The following is a 19,588-nucleotide window of genomic DNA, read 5'->3' as shown; positions in this document are numbered from 1 at the left end:
TTAATGTACAAGTGGCTGAAAAATATTCAGAGGCGGGAACTGGCGGACATGTAACAACTTTAATCAAAGTAAACACAAAATAAAAGTTTCCATCTGGAGCTCCTTCATGGAACTCCACACTTGTAAACAATCGCTCTATCTGGCTCACGGCTCTCAGCACTGCCCACCCTCACACTGTAAAAAATGAATCTTGAGGCTTGTAATTTTCATTAAAAAAATTAATGTGGTCATTAAAAACAATGAGCATATTTTCTTTAAAAAATTGATATTCTGGATTTATTATAAAACATTAAGGAGATTTCGCTAATATAACTAAGATTTTAATTTTACTTATTTTTTTAAGCAAACTAGTGCAATTATTAAGCTTAATTTGAGAAACCAGTTAAGCTAATAAAATTGAGGAAAGATGGCTTCACGTTTATTTTAAGAAAATTCACTCAATTATGTGGATTTGATTGAGATGTTTGCATTTGAATCTCAACAACGGCAGTGATCAGACGACATTTTGAAGGAGCAGATCAACAGCGAGCATGTTAAGAGGTAAGCATTTTATCATTTACAGTTTATCATTTTATTGTCTTAAGTAGCCTAAGCTCTTTCAGGAAAGACACATGCTGTTCAAACTTGTTCAGGAGCTTAGTTTTTGCCATATGATGTATATAGGGATACACAGGTATTTGTATCCACCCATTCCTATTTGAAATTGATTTGCTTCAATGTTCATTCTGAATTATATAATGAAGTTGAACAAATTATTTGCATCGTAATATTTAACAGCAACGATCAGGCAACAGTTAAGCAGACGAACAACAGTGAGCTTGTTAAGTGGTAAATCTAAGCTAAGCTAAGTTAGCTAGCTATTCAATGGGGTTTATGTACAGCTAGTGCTTTTCCATTTCATAAGGTTCCTTTTACAGCATTGCTGATGTAATGTAATGAACTGTTTATATATAATACTGAACATAAATACTAATATTTGTTTGCTTCATTTTTCAGTTTAATGAAGAAAACGTTTGCAGAGTTTTCCCACTAAAGAGGAGCAGTTTATTGAGGCAGATTTTGATAAAGAGAATGGGTGCCATACATCAGGTATTTTTAATAATGTTATTTGTGTATTATTATTATTATTATTATTATTATTATCATTATTATTATTATTATTATTATTATTATTATTATTACTAATTTCTACACTTTTTTTGCATCAGACCTCACATTAAATCAGGGATAAATCGAGAGATGTCATCCTCTGTTGCTGGTTTATCTGTATGAATAAGAGGAAGAGCTCATCCAGGAGTGCAATGTAAGTGTCTCAAACTGTTTCAGATATTTATGATCTTCCGAAAACTGCATTTTATATTTTTGCATGCTTACAAAAAATATATAGCTCAAGCATTACACTGTTGAATGCACTATTCCTTGTATAAACATGGTTTGTTTTTATAAATGTCTGTACACTAGTATACATTAAACACCCTGTCCATTATAAGTCAAAATACTTGTGTATTTGTGTCAGTCAGCAACATCTACTCAAACATTATGAAGAATTACAGTTCACAGATATAAAAAGAAATGGTTTATTTCATTAATATATTTCCTTAATGTGTTTTAGTAAACCTTAAACATTTGAAATGTACAACTGCATAATTTCAATATAATAAACCTAAATGTTTATTTTACAGTGTGGGAATGCACAGAGAATTGCTGTCTGTCAGAGGGATGACCAACCATGAGGACTTCTGCATTGTCTTGGAGGATAAGTGAGTCATGGCTAGCCTGGAAAATCTAGAATCTAGAACTGGATTTATACAAATATTCCACAAATTAAAATCACTTACAAAGAAACGAATATTAAGTTTGCAATACACAAATTCTGTCAAATATTGTCTAAAATGCGACTATTCCTACAAAGGAAAGTTGACAGGTCAGTTTTTTCCATGACATGGATAAAGGAATTTTTATCAGAGATTAACATTGCTGTAAATTTTACATAGATTTGTTTAACATATTGTACCATTTTGTTATCAGTGTAACATGTAATAAAATGATATTTGGCCTAAATGTATTGTGTATGTTTTTCATTATACATTATATATTTTACATTTTATGAATGAGTAATTTTAATTAATTAATTTGAGTAAATGGTGGTTTATTTGCATATATTATAAAAGCACATTCCACTAATAATATTAAAATCATCATCTATCACTTAAAAAAAATTAGTAATTTTCACATGATTCTTTCAAGTGGTTTTTGTTTAAAAAAATAAATATGAGTAAATGGTGGTGGATTAACTTAAATTATAAAAGCACATTCCGCTAATAATATTAAAATCTTCATTTATCACTCAAAACATTTAGTAATTTTCACATGATTCATTCAAGTGGTTTTTGCTAAAAAAATCAAGTCTTGAAATTTACTTAAAAATAATACGTGCAATAGTGTTACCACAATTTTTTTTTGTAAATAGCACATAAGATTTTTTACAGTGCATCATAGCTACCAAGCCGACTAATCACGGAGCTTGTGCTAGCATCGATGCGATGTGTAGTTACATTTTTTGAGAGGTACATGTCAGCGTCGGCGTCAGCCTTTATAAATAAATGATAAATTATGAAGTATAAATCAGCCTTTAATAAGATTGTGTTTCTACTGTTGGTTGTAATGTGAAGTAAATCCACACTTTACTGTGAAAAAAAAATGTTGGGTTTCACACAATTCCTTCATGTTGTCCCAGCACAAATCTATTAAGTTAACTTTTTTTTACCAATTTAAGTGGATTGAACATATAATAATGATGTTGCCTCCTCCAAAAAAATTACAATTGTGTGGTTTCAACTCATTTTAAATAACTAGTTTGAACAAGCAGCAAAAGTCATTTCTTGAGAGTTGGATAAAGTGACAGAAAATGCTTGAGCAACAGCGACACTACCATGTACTCCACCATTGTTGTGTGTTCGTTTGAGCTTGTCTTTAAACACGTACTATGCACATAGAAGCAGTGGTGTAAAGTAACTAATTACAAATACGCTAATTACTGTAACTGAGTAGTTTTTCAAATAAATTGTAATTTACTAAGTAGTTTTAAAATTGTCTAATTTTACTTTACCTTGAGAACATTTTTAGTGCAGTATCGGTACTTTTACTCCACTATTTTCCTTCAACCTGCAGTCACTTCCTTATTTTTTCTTGTGGGGATTAGAAAAATCTGTCCTGTGTTTCCGGTCCAATCAAATCCCACACAGAAGGTAAATCACACCATAATGAACTACCTCAAGACATGGGAGACTTATAATTGCAGCAAACTGTTTGGAAGCATTAAAAAAAGTGTCCAAAAGAGTCCAAAATCTTTACACGCAATGACCCAGAGTCTGTTTAGATGCATGTCACTGATGAGAAGATGAAGGATGTTTAATGTATGATGACCGAAATGGCCTTAAACACCCAGCAGGCACAATACGTCAACATGACGTCAGATTGACGTTGTACCACAACGTTGTGGGGACGTTGCATTTTGTTTGGAAATGATAATCGGGTGGACATCAGAACTCCTCATCAGGCTGACGTCAATGTTCAACCTAAAATCTACCAAATATCAACGTCTGATGATGTTACAGCTTGACGCTGTGTGGACGTTACTACTATGACGTCTACCAAACGTTGGATTTTGGTTGCCATACCTGATGAATAAATGTCAGTATTTGACATCAATATGATGTTGGCTCGATGTTGGATTTTGGTCACTTTCTAACAACCTAAAAATCAACCAAATATCAACATCTATTGACGTCGCTTTTGGACATCAAAATAATGTTGTCCTTAGACGCTGGCTAGACATTGATTTTGGTCACCTGACATCACAACCTAAATCGAACCTAATATTAACGTCTTATGATGTTGTGTGCCTGCTGGGCAATAACTAGATGCACTACAGAATGTTACGTTTACACACACATGCACAAACTACATGTAAATGTACTAGCTTTTAGCAACATAATACTCACTACTCTTGAGTACTTTTGAAAGGTCTTTTTACTCATACTTTGAGTAATATTTACAACAGGTACTTTTACTCTACTTGCACTACATTTTTAGGAAAGTAATAGTAGTTTTACTTGAGTAGACTTTTTCAGTAGTCTTTCCACCACTGCATGGAAGACATCGTTTTCAAAGACTTCTGTTTTCAAGTGTTTATGCGAACACAAATAAGGCAGTGTTTTCAAAAACTTTCAATTTTTAACCCTTTTTCAGATTTATGCTGTTTTTGGTCGCAAAAACGTTGTTGTTATGTGAACGAACAGGCAACACTCATAAAACGTTTTACATTTTTTCTGAAAACACTGCGCCCCCTTAAAGGGATAGCACACCCAAAAATTTAAATTCTGCCATGACTCACCTTTCACTTTTTCAAAATTCATTTGAATTTCTGTCTTCAATTAAACATAAGCAGTAGTGCTGGGATTAGATTAATCGTGATTAATCACATCCAAAATAAAAGTGTGTTTTGACATAATATGCATGCGTGTGTATTATATACATTTATTTATTGTGTATATGTGATAGAAACAAAACTATACAAAACAGTTTTTGCATAGATATTTAAATTTAGATATAATCTGTATCCATATACATGTATATTTTGTGTCTAAATATAAATTCCTTAAATGTATTCATTTATGTGTGTATTTAGATATACACATAGTAAATATACACCGTCCAAACATATTTCGTCAAAACAAATTTAATTTTGGATGCTGCGATTCATTTTTACCTTTTAAATCTTTTCCTACTATGGAAGTCAACGAGTGCCAGAAAGCAATCGTAAAAAGATCTTCTTTTGTGTCCAGCAGAAGAAAGAAACTCATAAAAGTTCAGAACTACATGAAGGAGAATAAATGATGAGGCAATTTTCAATTTTTGGGTGAACTATCCCTGTAAGAGCCTAGATCAGAAGAGGACAGTAATAAGACTGATGTTCTGCTGAATCCTCCTTCAAGGCCTCCGTCACTCACTTTGATGTGAAACTCCATTTTGGTGATGAGCAGTTTGAGGTAGATGCTGCACAGCTTCCCATAGCCTTCACTCAGATGACCCTAAAATGAGTTATAAAAAAAAATACTGATTACTTCAAAAGGAAATGATGTCGCAGGAGCAGCTAATGAGTCTCCGCTCATCAGCTCACTTCAGCATTCAGAGTGTGAGTCAGTCGGGCCAGATTAAGGTCAGCTTTGGTGTTTGTTAACATGTTTGGTAAAAAAACACACACAATACGACCAGCTGCGAGTCAACTTAATGAACTCATTCTTTCACTTCCTGTTCTCAGGAAAGTGTTCACAGGAAATGTTTCTTATGAGTCCTGCAGTGTGTTATCAGCAAATAAGCTGAAGAGGTTTCCAGTAAGCAAAAGATGAAACTCAGCGAGTTCCTTCAGACTCTTCCTGTTGGCTGGTGATGCACAGCTGATCGGAAAATTACATTAGAAATGCTTAGACATTGTTGACAATCAGTCGATATGAAACTGCATTAATATAGTAATAAGTCATTCATTCATTTTCCTTCAGGCTTAGTCCTTTTATTCATCAGGGTAGCCACAGTAGAATGAACCGGCAACTTATCCAGCATATGTTTTACACAGTGGATGCTGTTCTAGCTGCAACCCAGTACTGGGAAACACCCATACAAACTCACCTACAACACCCATACCCACACACACTACGGCCAACTTAGTTTATTCAATTCCCATATAGAGCATGTCTTTGGACTGTTGGGAAACCAGAGCACCCAGAGGAAACCCACACGATCACTGGGAGAACATGCAAACTGGCACAGAAATGCCAACCGACCTCCCCAGGGACTCGAACCAGCGAACTTCTTGCTGTTAAGCGACAGCCCTAACCACTGAGCCACCATGTCACCATAGTCATAAATATTGCATTATTTTGTAAATATGCATTTTACCTTATTTTTTAATAATAATACCCGTCAGCATCATAACACATTTGTAAATAATTATCTTATCGAATTGTTTAATTATTATTATTATTAATATTATTAAAACATAAATTAAAATGTTATAATTAATTTATATTTATTTAATATAAATTAGTATAAATATAGTACATTTAAGTATTTTTATATTTATATTTAAGTATAAATAATAAATCAGTAGTACACAATAAAATGCTTATGATATATAATTTATAACAAATAAATAAACAAATATAACGTTGTATAAATCAATGACTAGCCTGCTTTTTAATCAGATTCTTTTTAATCTGACAGAAAAACAGCATTTTATTGTATTCATTATCATATTCTTTGTAATTATAAAGTTTCTTATATTTGTCTTTTCTATTTTACTATGAAATATGTAATATTAAATTACTCATGCTACATAATTTCTAATATAAATAAATCAACAATTTTAAATCAATCACTATAAAAACTAGAGACAAATTGTGTATGTCTGCTTTTTCATGATTTGTTTAACTAGACAGAAAAATAACATTCTATCAGATTCATCATCATATTCACTGTAATTACAAAAAGTTTCTTATGTTTGTCTTTTCTATTTTACAGTAACATATTAAATTACCAGTACACTATAAAATCCTTCTGGTATATAATTTATAATATAAATAAATAAATAAATAAAACAAAAAATATATATAAATCAAAGACTATAAAACTTAGAGAGAAAATGTGCATGTCTGCTCTTAAATGATTTGTTAAACCAGACAGAAAAAACAACATTTCATCTAAATCATAATCCGTGTAATTATAAAGTTTCTTATTTTTTCTTTTCAATTTTACTGTAAATTATCAAAAGTACACTATAAAATGCTTATATTTTATTTTTTATAGAAACAAATTAATTAATTAACAAATATATGTCAGTATAAAATATAAAATAAATGCATATGCAATTAATATTTAATTAGAATTATTTAATTAATATTATTAAATCATTAATTTATTATTAATTTGTATTTATTTATTTAAAACATGTATTTATAAGTATAAACATTAAATCCCTAGTACACTATGATATATAATTTATAACATATATAAATCAACAAATACAACGTAGTATAAATCATTGACTAGCTTGCTATAGATATATATATATATATATATATATATATATATATATATATATATATATATATATATATATATATATATATATATATAGTAAATCAATATAAATCAATGACTAAAAATTTAAAGACAATTTGTGCATATGTCTGCTTCTTAATCTGATTTGTTTAATCAGACTGAAAAACAACATTTTATCTGATGCATTATAATATTCACACTAATTATAAAGTTTTTAAATTTTTATTTTCAGCTTTACTGTGAATTATTACAATAAAAGTACACAATAAAATACTTATAGTATATATATATTTAAATATAAATCAATCAATCTATATCAGTATAAATCAATAAATATACAATCTGAGGCCAAACTGCGCAAGCCTGCTTTTTAATGAAAAAAAAATTTATCGGGCAGAAAAGCATCAACGTTTTATCTAATAAATGATCATATTTGCTGTCATTGTAATGTTTCTTATTTTGTTTTCTATTTTTCAGTGAAATTCTACAAATGTCATAATATAAATAAAAACAAACATAAATCAGCATAAACCACCATGAATTATGATTATCTGGATATCAGTAAGATGCACAATTGCACATATTCAGTCCCTTCTATGCGATGGCAAAAAAATAAACTATTAAAATGTAATACTGCATGCATAACCTGAATAGCACTCCTCAGAATATGAGGGCTGCTTGACTGATACACTCATAACAAGCAAAGCCTCTGAAGTGACAAACACACACACACACACTCACGTCATTGTTGGCTAATTACAGATCATCTCTAGTGAGTCTGACTCATACTCGCAACGCCAAGCTATTCAGCCGTCAATCAGCAGGAGCCAAACGCCTCACTGACTGACACACTGACAGCTTCCATGATCAATGGAAACTCAGGGGAACTCGACAAGGCCATATTCAATAACCAGTTATATTGATCTAGTCTTCATTTTAGCGGTAAATCGTTAAAACCAGCAACCACTACTTACCCACATCCTGCTCATGTCATTTAGGTCAGCCTTGTGCCGCATGGAGTCCTTAATGACCTGAGGTAACAGAGAGAGAGAGAGAGAGAGAGAGCGAGGGAGACTGTATTATTAAAGTCAATTCTAAAATACCTTGCAAATAAATCAATGTGAATAAATAAAATAATAAAATATTACCATAACACTCTCATATGAGGTATCTTTTTTTTTTTTATTGTAACCCACCGGTCCTACTGCACCCAAACCAGTCTGAGCAGCAATCAAACCCATTATTCTTTGTATGGGAGTCGGTTGCTTTAACAAGGAGGCTAAAAACCATGGCCTCTAGCGTCTGTCGCTAGAAAACCTTTAGAGGTCAGAGGAGTGAGGTTTACCTGCATAGCACTTCACTAGCTGGCCTGCTACACTCACCCCCGTAAACCTCACTACCATCCTGGAAGAGCCCCCTCGTGTAACCCAAAGGTCCTACTGCATCCAACCCGGTCTGAGCTGGGATCGAACCGGCGATTTTTTGAATGGGAGTTGGTAGCTCTCACAAGGAGGCTGAAAACCATGTTCTCTAGCGTCTGTTGCTAGAGCACCTTCAGAGGTCAGAGGAGTGTGGTTTACCTGCATAGCACGTCACTAGCTTGCCTCTATTACACTATTTATTTTTAACTAAATTAAATTGTAACATTTTAAAAATAACAATAAAAAATGGACATCATAAAGGAATTATTAGTCAATTATGGAAAGAATTTAATTGGAAAGTAAAAATGAGGTACTTTAATACTCCTTTTGTAATTTAGACATATGTAAAAGGACCATCTGTTGCTTTGTGTTGGAGAAAATGTGGTAAAATTGGAGATCATACCCACAGTTTTTGGGACTGCCCTAAGAATAGAGAATTTTATAAAAATGCTTAAAGAGAAATAGATGTGTGCTTAATGGGATCGAGTCCAAATAAATGTTTAATTAAGAAACAAGATTTGTATTAAGGATATTATGACTGGTTGCAAAAACAAAATGATAACAGTATATTGGATAGAAGAAAGTTCTCCAAAGGTGGCTCAGTGGATTCAGAGATTTAAACAGGTCTATATAATGGAAAAAATGACTGCATGTTTACAAATGAAGACTGATATTTTTCTGAAGTGGTGGAAAAGTATAATAACATATTCAGATATATACATTTAGAGGTTACTTAATCTATGACCAATGTAATCTGAGGTAACTACAATGTAACAATGTAACTGGATGTACAAATCTAAGGTGGTGCTAAAAAAGCACCAGGTACTAGGAACAGAACGCAGTGGAAAAGGCCCCTAAAGTAAGCCATACTGAACCAAACCTGCAATACTGTGCAGTGGAAAAGCGCATTATGTTTTCAGCCAATCAGATTTTTGGAACTAGTCAATTTAAAACGGCTCAATATGGACTAAATGCACATCACTGATGCATGCTGCGTTCACTATGATCATTTGAGGAAAATAAATGATGCCAATATCAGGAGACTAAGAGAGATGGAGTGTAGTGTCAGAGATGTACTCACGTTGGGATGGCCGTCCCGCAGCAGCTTATGGAAGACGTGGCAAAACTTCCAGCAGAGCACAGCATTGCTGGACAGGGGCAGACGGTTGACGGCCAGCCAGAATGTGTGAGCCCCTTTTTCATGATGAGTGCCCAATATACACGGTGAACACAACCGTCAAGGACAACATTCTGAAGAAGCTTAATCAAGATACTGAGAAACCTGAACCAGGCCTTGGGGAAATGAACTAATGAAAACCAGTTCAAAGACTAAGAGCAGCCAGAGTTACACAATATAATCAATGAACCATCTGATAAATTAATGCCAGTTTACAGTAAACTTTATGTAAGCATGGATATTGTATGATGATGGTAACTCAAAACAAAAATGACAAATGGGTCAGATTAGTATATTGTTACATATTATCTGAAACATCTAAAATTAGAGAATTCAATGGATAATAAAAACCAAACAAAACCTTCAAAAAAGCAAGTGTAAAATAAAAAATAAAATAGAATTAAGGTTTAAAATATTGGAAAATTAACTATAATGCTTTTCATGTTTGTGAAAAAAAAGTCCATTCAATTTCAGTTTTAAATGTTGGCAGAAGAACTGCCAGTTTAGTATACTGAAACAAAGTATCTTAGCATTAAGTAAAATAAAATAAAATTAAAAATTAAATTAAATTAAAAATAAAATACTTAAATGAAATAATTTAAAAATGAAATCAATTAAATAAAAAAAATCAAATATTTTTAAATAAAACAAATAAAAAAATAATTAAATAAAATTTAGAAAATAAAATATAATATAAAAAAATTAAATTAAATAAAAAATTGTATAAAATTAAATATGAAATAAAAAATTGTATTATAAAGTGTAACTAAATAATATAAAATAAAAAAAATAATTAAATTAAATAAAAAAATATTTATATTTTTAAATTATATAAAAAATAAAATAAAATAAAATACAATAAAAATGTAATTAAACAAATAAAAGAAAAAATTATATTAAATAAAAAATATATATATTATAAAATTAAATATTTAAAAAATAAAATAATATAAAATAAAAAATGAAATAAAATAAAATAATATAAATATAAAATAAAATCAATAGTACTGAGTGTCTTAACTTCAGGTGTAAAATATGTCCAACAAAGGAAAATTAACTATTGTGATATATTGATCTCTATTGACTTTTATTGAGGTATTTAGAAAAAGGCTAAAGAAAACAAACCTATGGTCATGACTATGACTATGGTCATTTGACTTGATTTTTCATCATAAAAAGTCCTAGTTCTCCTGCTAATACAGTACATTCCTTCATGTTTCTCTTTCAGAGTTTCACAAACAAAAAGGATATTCCTGGCATGCTTCTCTTTGACAGCAACCTCCTGTGTGTTGATGGCTTTATTGATGCTCACTGCCTGTGGAAGAAGAAAAGAGAAAGAAACTGAATATTTGAACCCTTCGTTCAGCCTTTCTAGCGAGAGTAAAAGATTAAAACCCAGCTCATGGCAGAAGAGTCTTCCTGTGCGCTGAGGGAAACACTGAGTTTTAGTGTTTCACTGCAGCCTTATTGAGCAACACTAACCACCGCCACGCAGCCGCCAATGAATACTAATGCAGTTCTGACCGACTGAGTTACGTCCTACAAATCATTTATGACCGACCTCTCGACTAAATACACTACTGGTGGTGATTGAGTGCCACATACAAAAAATAATTGATCATTATAGACCAGCTAATCAGCATATTAGTATGATCAGGGCTTGACGTTACGTTTTTTGATCCCCAGCCACTTTGGCTAGTGGTTTTCCAACATTACTAGCCACTCGCCATTTTCACTAGCCACCATTTTGTTGTTGGGAAAATATATTTTATATGCCTAAATTTGACTTTGACATGCTAAAATGACTTGATTTAGATTTTGTGTTATTTCCACATGCATTTTGATTTTTGTGTGTTGTGTATGACCTTGCTCAACGTGCATGAGCAAATGGGTTGTGTCGCACTGCAATTAGTTTTTATTTCTCACGACTTTTCAGGGCTCAAAATTAAGGATTTACCAAATTTATCTCTGACCACACCAAAAATAAATAGTTTTTTCTAAGCCACAAGTTTTAAATAATGTGACAAAACAAGCTAAATATAGCTGTATACATACATGTTTTATTCAACTAAACTTTTCTTTAAAAAAAATGACATTTTAAAAATAATTCTTGTCATGCATCTAAAACAATGCATAGTCTGTGTCCTGGCTTAAAGGTCTCAGATCACCTGTTCACTAAATGGGAAGTTAATCTCCTATTAAAGCAATCTTGTTGTAAAAAAATGCAATTAAAGCATATTAACAAAAACAACAATAAACAAAAGAAAGCAGGTAAAAACACACCGTGTGTAATTATGAAAAAATCATGTTGACGTTAGGCCTGTTAATAATCTGTTCAAAGAATGGTTAAAGCGAAAGTAGCAACCGCTGCTGCTTACAAAAAGACTTCTTTATTATTAAATCTGGAGCTTTTGAAAGTAGGAGGGCTTTGTGTGTGCACGAGCATCACCCTTTGATAAGTCTATTTCAAAGAGAACTGATCACACCAGTTGAGTTTCCAGGCACAATTGCTTCGCGGAAGGAAACGGGAGCGAGCACGCTTTTTAAACCTGCTTCCTTTTGCTTGCGCAAACAGTTATGTTTGTCAGTCCTGTTGCTTCTCAATTCTAAGATTACATTTGCACACATATTGGGCCATCTTTATTGTCGAACTCTGCTTTTAAGAAAACTACAATATAAAATTATTTCCAACCAGCCAAAGTGCCTAGTGGGAACAGCTGTCTTACCCGCCAGAGCTGAAATCTACCTGCATTTGGTAGGTTGGCGGATGTTAACGTCAAGCCACGAGTATGATTTCTAGAGGTGTAACGGCATGCCAATGCCATGGTTAGGTTCAGTTCACAGCAAATCGGCAGCTGTTGCACAGATCAATCTATCCCTGTCTAATCTATCCCTGTACAAATTATATAGATCCTAAAGAAATATATGCTTATTGTGTAATTTTGTTTTTGATTGTCATCATGATGTAGGCCTAATAGTTATAATAATATTTATACAATATAGTTATAAGGATATTTATTTAAATTTGGTATTGTAGTTTCTTAATAGTTTAAGTTAATTTGACTGACTATATAAAGATCAGTTTTACAGATGCATTTATTGGGTAAAATTGCTTTTTACTGTCATTCAATGTCTTTTTGGTCATTATCAATGCACTGTCGAGGATGAGGGCGAGCAGCGTAGCAAAAATAGACCCAGCACCGAAACTGCTTCAGCGCCACTCACGCTCCACGCTGACGTGCTGCTTCTGCATGCAGTATGAAAGCTCTAATCTGTTAACATGGACGCTAAAAAAAAACATGCTCCGCTCGCGTGTGCAGTGTGAAAAAGGCATAAGGGGGCAGGGCTTGTGCTGTGGGAGCAAGAATATTATAAAACAGTACATTTATTTTTGATTTAACAGGAATAATTAAACTCAAAACCTTTATTATCTTTATTTACTGGCTTCACACGTTTCTGTTTAGTACAGTCAGCTGATCGGAGTAAACTAAAATGAATCATCTCCACTAGGCCTGTCACAATAACCAAAATATCGACTTATCGCACAACACATGGCATAACCTAAATCATTTTTGGTGATGCAATATATACCGCCCATACATAAAAACCAATTCTAGCAACATTTTAGCTGATTGTGCAACATCTCTATATCTCTATTGGAGGTGCCAGTGTCAGTATGGTTAAAAAAAAACACACCGTTTACTATGAATTACTATAGTATATTTTCATGTGGGTGTCTAACAACTGAAAAGAGATCTGGCAGTATAGATATTGCAGCCTCTGTTACTTTTTACCTTGCACTTTTTTGTTAAAATGTATCATTATTTACTTGTTTAGGATATGCGTTTTCACATTCTAACTCCAATGCCTAATTATTAAATTGTTGAAATGACTTTAATTAAATGAAATATTATTATCAATAATTAATAAGAATTCTTTGGAAGAGTGTACTCGCATTGTGACGATATTATATTGTCATTCTGGTGTTAATGAGTGGCATAAAATGGTCTAAAATGACAATAATATTGATTATGACAATATATTTTGGTGCAATATATCATACAATAAAAAAATAAATATCATGACAGGCCTAATCTCCACAGCAAAATGCTCACAAATAAACACTTTTCTTTATGTCTATTAGTTTGTATATTGTTTATTATATCCATCTATCTATCTATCTATCTATCTATCTATCTATCTATCTATCTATCTATCTATCTATCTATCTATCTATCAATCCATCCATTTATCTATCCATCCAGGGAGGGAGATCCTCGGTTTGTCATGAGAGATTTTTTCAGTTTGGTTAAAATACCATTACACCCCTATGGTTTTATTAAGGATTTTGTAAGACTTAAATTCTGGAGTAATGATAATGTTGAAAATTCAGCTTTAAATAACTGCAAAAGATTGTACAAGAAATTGTAATATTTTTGTACAGTTTTAACTGTTCTCGACTAATGAAAAAACTATGGTGAGCAAAAGAGACTGCTTTTAAAAACCTTTAACAAATCCATGATGCTCAACTTTAGACCGGTAACGTACATGCTAACAATGTTGAGAGCTCTGAAGCTGAACAAACTTGAAAAAGCATTAGCCACATGTTCTCTTTCCTGTTTCTGCCATGGATGCCTAACCAGCATCAGTTCTTACAAAACTGCTGCCTTGTAAATGTAAACAGTGTTCCTGTTTAAACAAGCATCACATATTCGGCATGGTCAGCTGAACGTAATGAACCCTTATCAGCCCATCAGATAATGCACATGGGCTGCAATTAAGGTGTGGCAGCGCAGTCGAGCCTCTCAGTCTCACTTCCTCTGAATAATCTTTTTTTGTGTGTGTAGAGAAAAACACGGTTTCCAAAAATGACTGTAGTATGCAAGCAGTATTGTCTGTATGCATCTATGTACAAATACCCAGACGACCCACTACTTACGATGAGACTTTGAAGTATGCATTTGATGGAGATTTTACTATGCCATAAGGCACGGATCCGGACCGTGAGGGTATTCAATAGAACCGACTCCATTTCATATTGCAAGACCATGTGTAAAGGATTTAAATTATGGATTTCCTTCATTGACAAGTGCATAAATCTTGTAAATCAACAGTTTAGTTGTTTGTTAAAAAAAAATTTAAAAAATACAGGCCGAAATAAAGACCACAGAATACACAAGACATGTCACTCGTATCTTTTTGAATGGGGAAAAGATTAATGATCAATATGGTGAATAAAGCCCCACCTACTAATTCAGGTGCCAATCATCGATTGCTTTATGGCAAATAAAGCCCGCCTTCTAGTACAGGAGCCAATCATCGATCGCTATAGACTGATGATACTCTGGGGGAGGAGCTCAGACCAGGCATGAGTTTCTGCAGATTTTGTGCGATTAGGATGCTAAGAAATAAAACTAAAGGGACAGTTGTCGTTTGTTACACACCTTTTGTATTTTTCATCTTTTTTGGAGAGGTCTGGATGCAGACCTGATGCAATTGTAATCCGAGCTGCATGCAATGCTTTTTAATGCCCATCCCTAGCCCTACCCCTCACAGTATCGTCACTAGCTCCATTGAGTGCAGTGTGTCTGACATTGCATCTCTGAGATATGCAATATCAGCTTCCAGCTGCATCCAGAAACTATTGGCCTATCTTTTGTTGTGTTTTGTACAGAAATGTACTTATATTCGTTTTCCACATTTTCATTGTATTTAATGTGTTTTGAATGCAAATGCCACTTTATTTAAAGAAAAATAGTTTTGACTTTTGATGCAATGTGATGGATGTTTATTAAAAACAAGTTATGTAATATCGATTGTTGCGGACCTTTGAATTCAGATTTGGACCTTTTAATGTAGACATTGAAAGGCCCTGCCATAAGGTCATGGATATCATAGGACACATCACAGTGACAAAAGTGGATAAAAAGCCTAGTGGTTGTTGCGTCAACACATGGCACTGAGGGTCTCACGGTGAGCAGAGTTCGATTCCCGGTTCAAGGTCCTCTCCTGTCTTCGCTCTCCACAGCCCTCTTCATTAAAGGAGAAAAAAAAATATATATATATATATATATATTTGAATTATTAATTTTTTTATTAAATAAAATAATAATCCGGAAAGGACATCGAGCTGGAAACTGAACTGTGCTGTGTCGATGCACATATATTCATATAACCACTGTTGATGCTGACTGTAATTATTGTTTAAGAATATGTAAGCCGATATTATCAAGTGTGTCACTCACTTTGCAAAAAACAAACAAAATGAAATCTCGGGACATAAATCAGTGCGCTCTGACCAATGAGATGAGACTTTACTTGCATGTAACAAATTTAGGTTTTTTTTTTTGGAAATCGTAAAATCATAAACTGGAACATTGTAACAATTTTAACTCCTATTTCAACGAAAGCAAACAAACTCCAGATCTGAAAACGCCCTCCCCCTATGTGCTGTTTACATTAATATGTTTTCATTTTATAATGCATCATTTTGATTAAACTTATGCCTATAGCATCCACCCTATTCAAGCATCTTTGATGTGTGAAAACAGAGCATTTTGAAAACCTTAAAGACCCTGATTTGGTTTGGAAACACTTGTTTCATTTCAGTGTAAACAGACTAAAACGCAAACCTTTAAAAGTGGAGGCGTGGCCATTAACAATTACACTCTGACTGCTCTTCTAGACTATTGGAGTATCATCTCCTTATTCGTCAAGGTGTTCTCATAAGACCATTACACAAGATGTAGCCTGCAAGTATGGATGCAAGCAAAATATGTGCTGAATAGTGTGGATGGAGATCATTTTTCTTAAAAAACAATAAAATCTCTAGTCTGGACAAGTAGAATTTTCATTCTAAAACTCCATTTAATACAAAAACACACTAATGTAAATGACACCTTATTGTAGTACCTACTACAGAGTAAGCTATTTCTGAAGAAATAACTCACTTTAGCTCCAGAACAAGTTTTTAAACCTACTAAGACAACACCAGGGCCCATGGCAAAGTATTTTTTGGGGCAAATTCAAAATGGCTGTTAGAGAAGTGAAAATAAACAGTAACGCTAATTTTCTTTATATATATATATATATATATATATATATATATATATATATATATATATATATATATATATACATATATACATATATATATACATATATATACATACACACACATACACACACATTTTTTTAATTAAAAAATAATCAAATATTTGCGTGTGGTATGTATTTTTATGCATTGAGCATTGCATTAGTTTAACAACATCATTTAAAAGTATGGGTTTAGTAAGACTAAGTGAGATTTTTTCTATTAAAGCAATGAAAGCTTATTAAAAGCAAGAACACATTAAATTAAAAACATTTAAGGCATTTCTAATGTTTATTAAGACATGTTTTTAAGCAGTAAACCAGCATATCAGATTGATTCATGAAGGGACGTATGACTGAAGGTTGAAGGAAAACTGATAAAAAATTCAGCTGTGAATTACATAACTAAATGGTATTTTCAAATCTATTCAAATACAAAACAAATGTAAAGTTAACTTGTAATGATAGTTCATAACCCTACTGTTGTTTCTGTTAAAAAAAATCTAAACTTTCAAATGGAAGTGAGGATTTTGAAACAAAATTACACTGCTGCAAATTTTGTTCCAGCCCAAAAATAAAATCAAAAAAACTTTTTTTTTTTTTTTTTTTTTTGCTGAGGAGGCCAGGGATCATCCTGACAGGAAATTCTGGCAAGGATGCAGAGAGACTGCAGCAGTGGTGTGTATAAAGGTGGCATGGTACACATGCAATGTTCAGCTTTCACCCCTGCACTGATTTCTACTGCCAGACTAGGGCTGCATGATACTGGAAAAATTTATGTTTTTTAATCTGCAATATATACAGTTGAAGTCAGAATTATTAGCCCTCCTTTGATTTTTTTTTCTTTTTTAAATATTTCACAAATTATATTTAACAGAGCAAGGAAATGTTCACAGTATGTCTGATAATATTTTTTCTTCTGGAGAAAGTCTTATTTGTTTTATTTCGGCTAGAATAAAAGCAATTTTTAATTTTTTAAAATCCATTTTAAGGTCAAAATTATTAGCCCCTTTTTTCAGTTGTCTACAGAACAAACCATCGTAACACAATAACTTGCCTAATTACCCTAACCTGCCTAGTTAATATAATTAACCTAATTAAGCCTTTAAATGTCACTTTAAGCTGTATAAAAGTGTCTTGAAAAATATGTACTGTCACCATGGCAAAGATAAAAGAAATCAGTTATTAGAAATTAGTTATTAAAACTATTATGTTTAGAAATGCGTTGAAAAATCTTCTCTCCGTTAAACAGAAATTTAAGAAAAAAATTAAGAGGGAGCTAATAATTCTGACTTCAACTGTATATATTGCGATATTTATACAATTTCTCTAGGTGACTTAAATAACTATTTGGAAAAAACGTAAGTAAGTTTTAGACTGATTGGGATAATTATGTGCATAAAAATATAATAAATAAATCTACCAGCATAGATCAAATCAATAAAGTAAAAGATACTAATTAAATGAACAGCGTTTTAAGAGTCGAACTGTAATTGAATAATCAAATGTAAAATAGTACTGCATAGTCTTCCTTTTGTAAACAGTTCAACAAAATTAATTGTTATTAATTTTTCAAAGTTACAAATGGTACAATTTCTTATGCCTGAATGCTTTTAAAACCCTTGCACAGTCACAGGCCTCAAAAAACACTTGGAAAATGATCAATTATAGACCAGACTCAACATTGCGTATGCTCACGATGTGACTATTGCGAATGATCACATTTCGATATGGATGCTGAAACGATATATTGTGCAGCCCTATGCCAGATGCACTGTTAAATGTGATGAGGCATGGCTTTGTGTGTGTTTTTGTGTTATGAATGTCTAATTATGTCCCAACTGAGGATGAAGAAAATACAGAAATCCTTCCAGGTTTGTCATGGACCAACTCAACAGAACGTTTTAGCCAAATGATCTTAAACTTGGAAAAATAAAGGCATATCTCCTTGAGAAGTAGGTTTATTCCAAGTATCTCTAGCAGTCTCCAACAACCAATGATGCATTCAGAGATAAACATATGACTAAAGCAATTTATGAGCCATGAAGATTTAAATAGGAGATGGCTGGAAATGACGTCAAAGAATTTCCATTAACACAGAGCGAATGACAACATTTAAAGTAAAGGAAAAACAAAGGAGTGGATAAACATACTGTAGCAGCTAAAGAGTCGGATAGAACAGAGAGGTGTGACCTAATTGGTTCACACTGAGACTCTGTGGTGTGGGTGAATGAGTTGTGCCAGCTGCCCGGGCCTGTTGGCATTGGAGAGCCAATTTGCTGGCACCCCAGACACATTATCTCCCTCACAGGCATAAGCGAATGAGAAGATGAAGAGAGAACTACTTAATAAAGTAAGAAAGAGATAGAAGTTTGGGATAGATTACGAGCAGAGATTATTGTTGTGTCATCTCGGCACGCTTAGCCCTGTAATGCCAGATACAATGCCAGGTATGTCCTCATGAAACAAAATGTACAATGTTTGTTTGCTAGCGCACTTTGTTGGTGTTAAAATGAACACTTAATTGGTTACTTAATTATGTTTTTGCGATGAGGGAGAAACTGTCCCTCCTCTGATGCCATGTACAACGAGAAAATGTCAATCAAAGTGTTTCTGCAGACTATTTTGATTAAGTGGGAAATAATTCATTTTGACCATTACATGACTATATTCACACACCTTTGTCACAAAACTGTGCTTAAAGCCCTTATAAAAGTGATTTTCGATAATAGGTCCCCTTTAAATGGAAGTTAAACAAAATGTCTTTTTGGTTAAACAA

General features: G+C 32.7%; 1 protein-coding gene and 1 long non-coding RNA gene across 2 annotated transcripts in view; one reads left to right on the top strand and one right to left on the bottom strand.

Moving 5' to 3' along the window:
* The window catches only part of hip1 (huntingtin interacting protein 1), an 89,287-nt gene that overhangs the window by 40,147 nt on the left and 29,552 nt on the right, over window positions 1–19,588 (bottom strand). The window contains 4 exon segments of the mRNA XM_056473081.1: window positions 5,013–5,093; window positions 8,094–8,150; window positions 9,622–9,764; window positions 10,969–11,032. Coding sequence (XP_056329056.1) covers window positions 5,013–5,093; window positions 8,094–8,150; window positions 9,622–9,764; window positions 10,969–11,032 — 345 coding nt within the window.
* LOC130241365 (uncharacterized) lies at window positions 359–2,006 on the top strand. Its single transcript, XR_008838869.1, has 4 exons — window positions 359–540; window positions 997–1,089; window positions 1,209–1,303; window positions 1,683–2,006. It is a non-coding gene; the product is annotated as an uncharacterized LOC130241365 (long non-coding RNA).

Source organism: Danio aesculapii, chromosome 15 (genome assembly GCF_903798145.1).
Source record: "Danio aesculapii chromosome 15, fDanAes4.1, whole genome shotgun sequence".
NCBI classification, from domain to species: Eukaryota; Metazoa; Chordata; class Actinopteri; order Cypriniformes; family Danionidae; genus Danio; species Danio aesculapii.
Note: the sequence above shows the minus strand (reverse complement) of the source record. Positions and strands in the feature narration are given on the sequence as shown.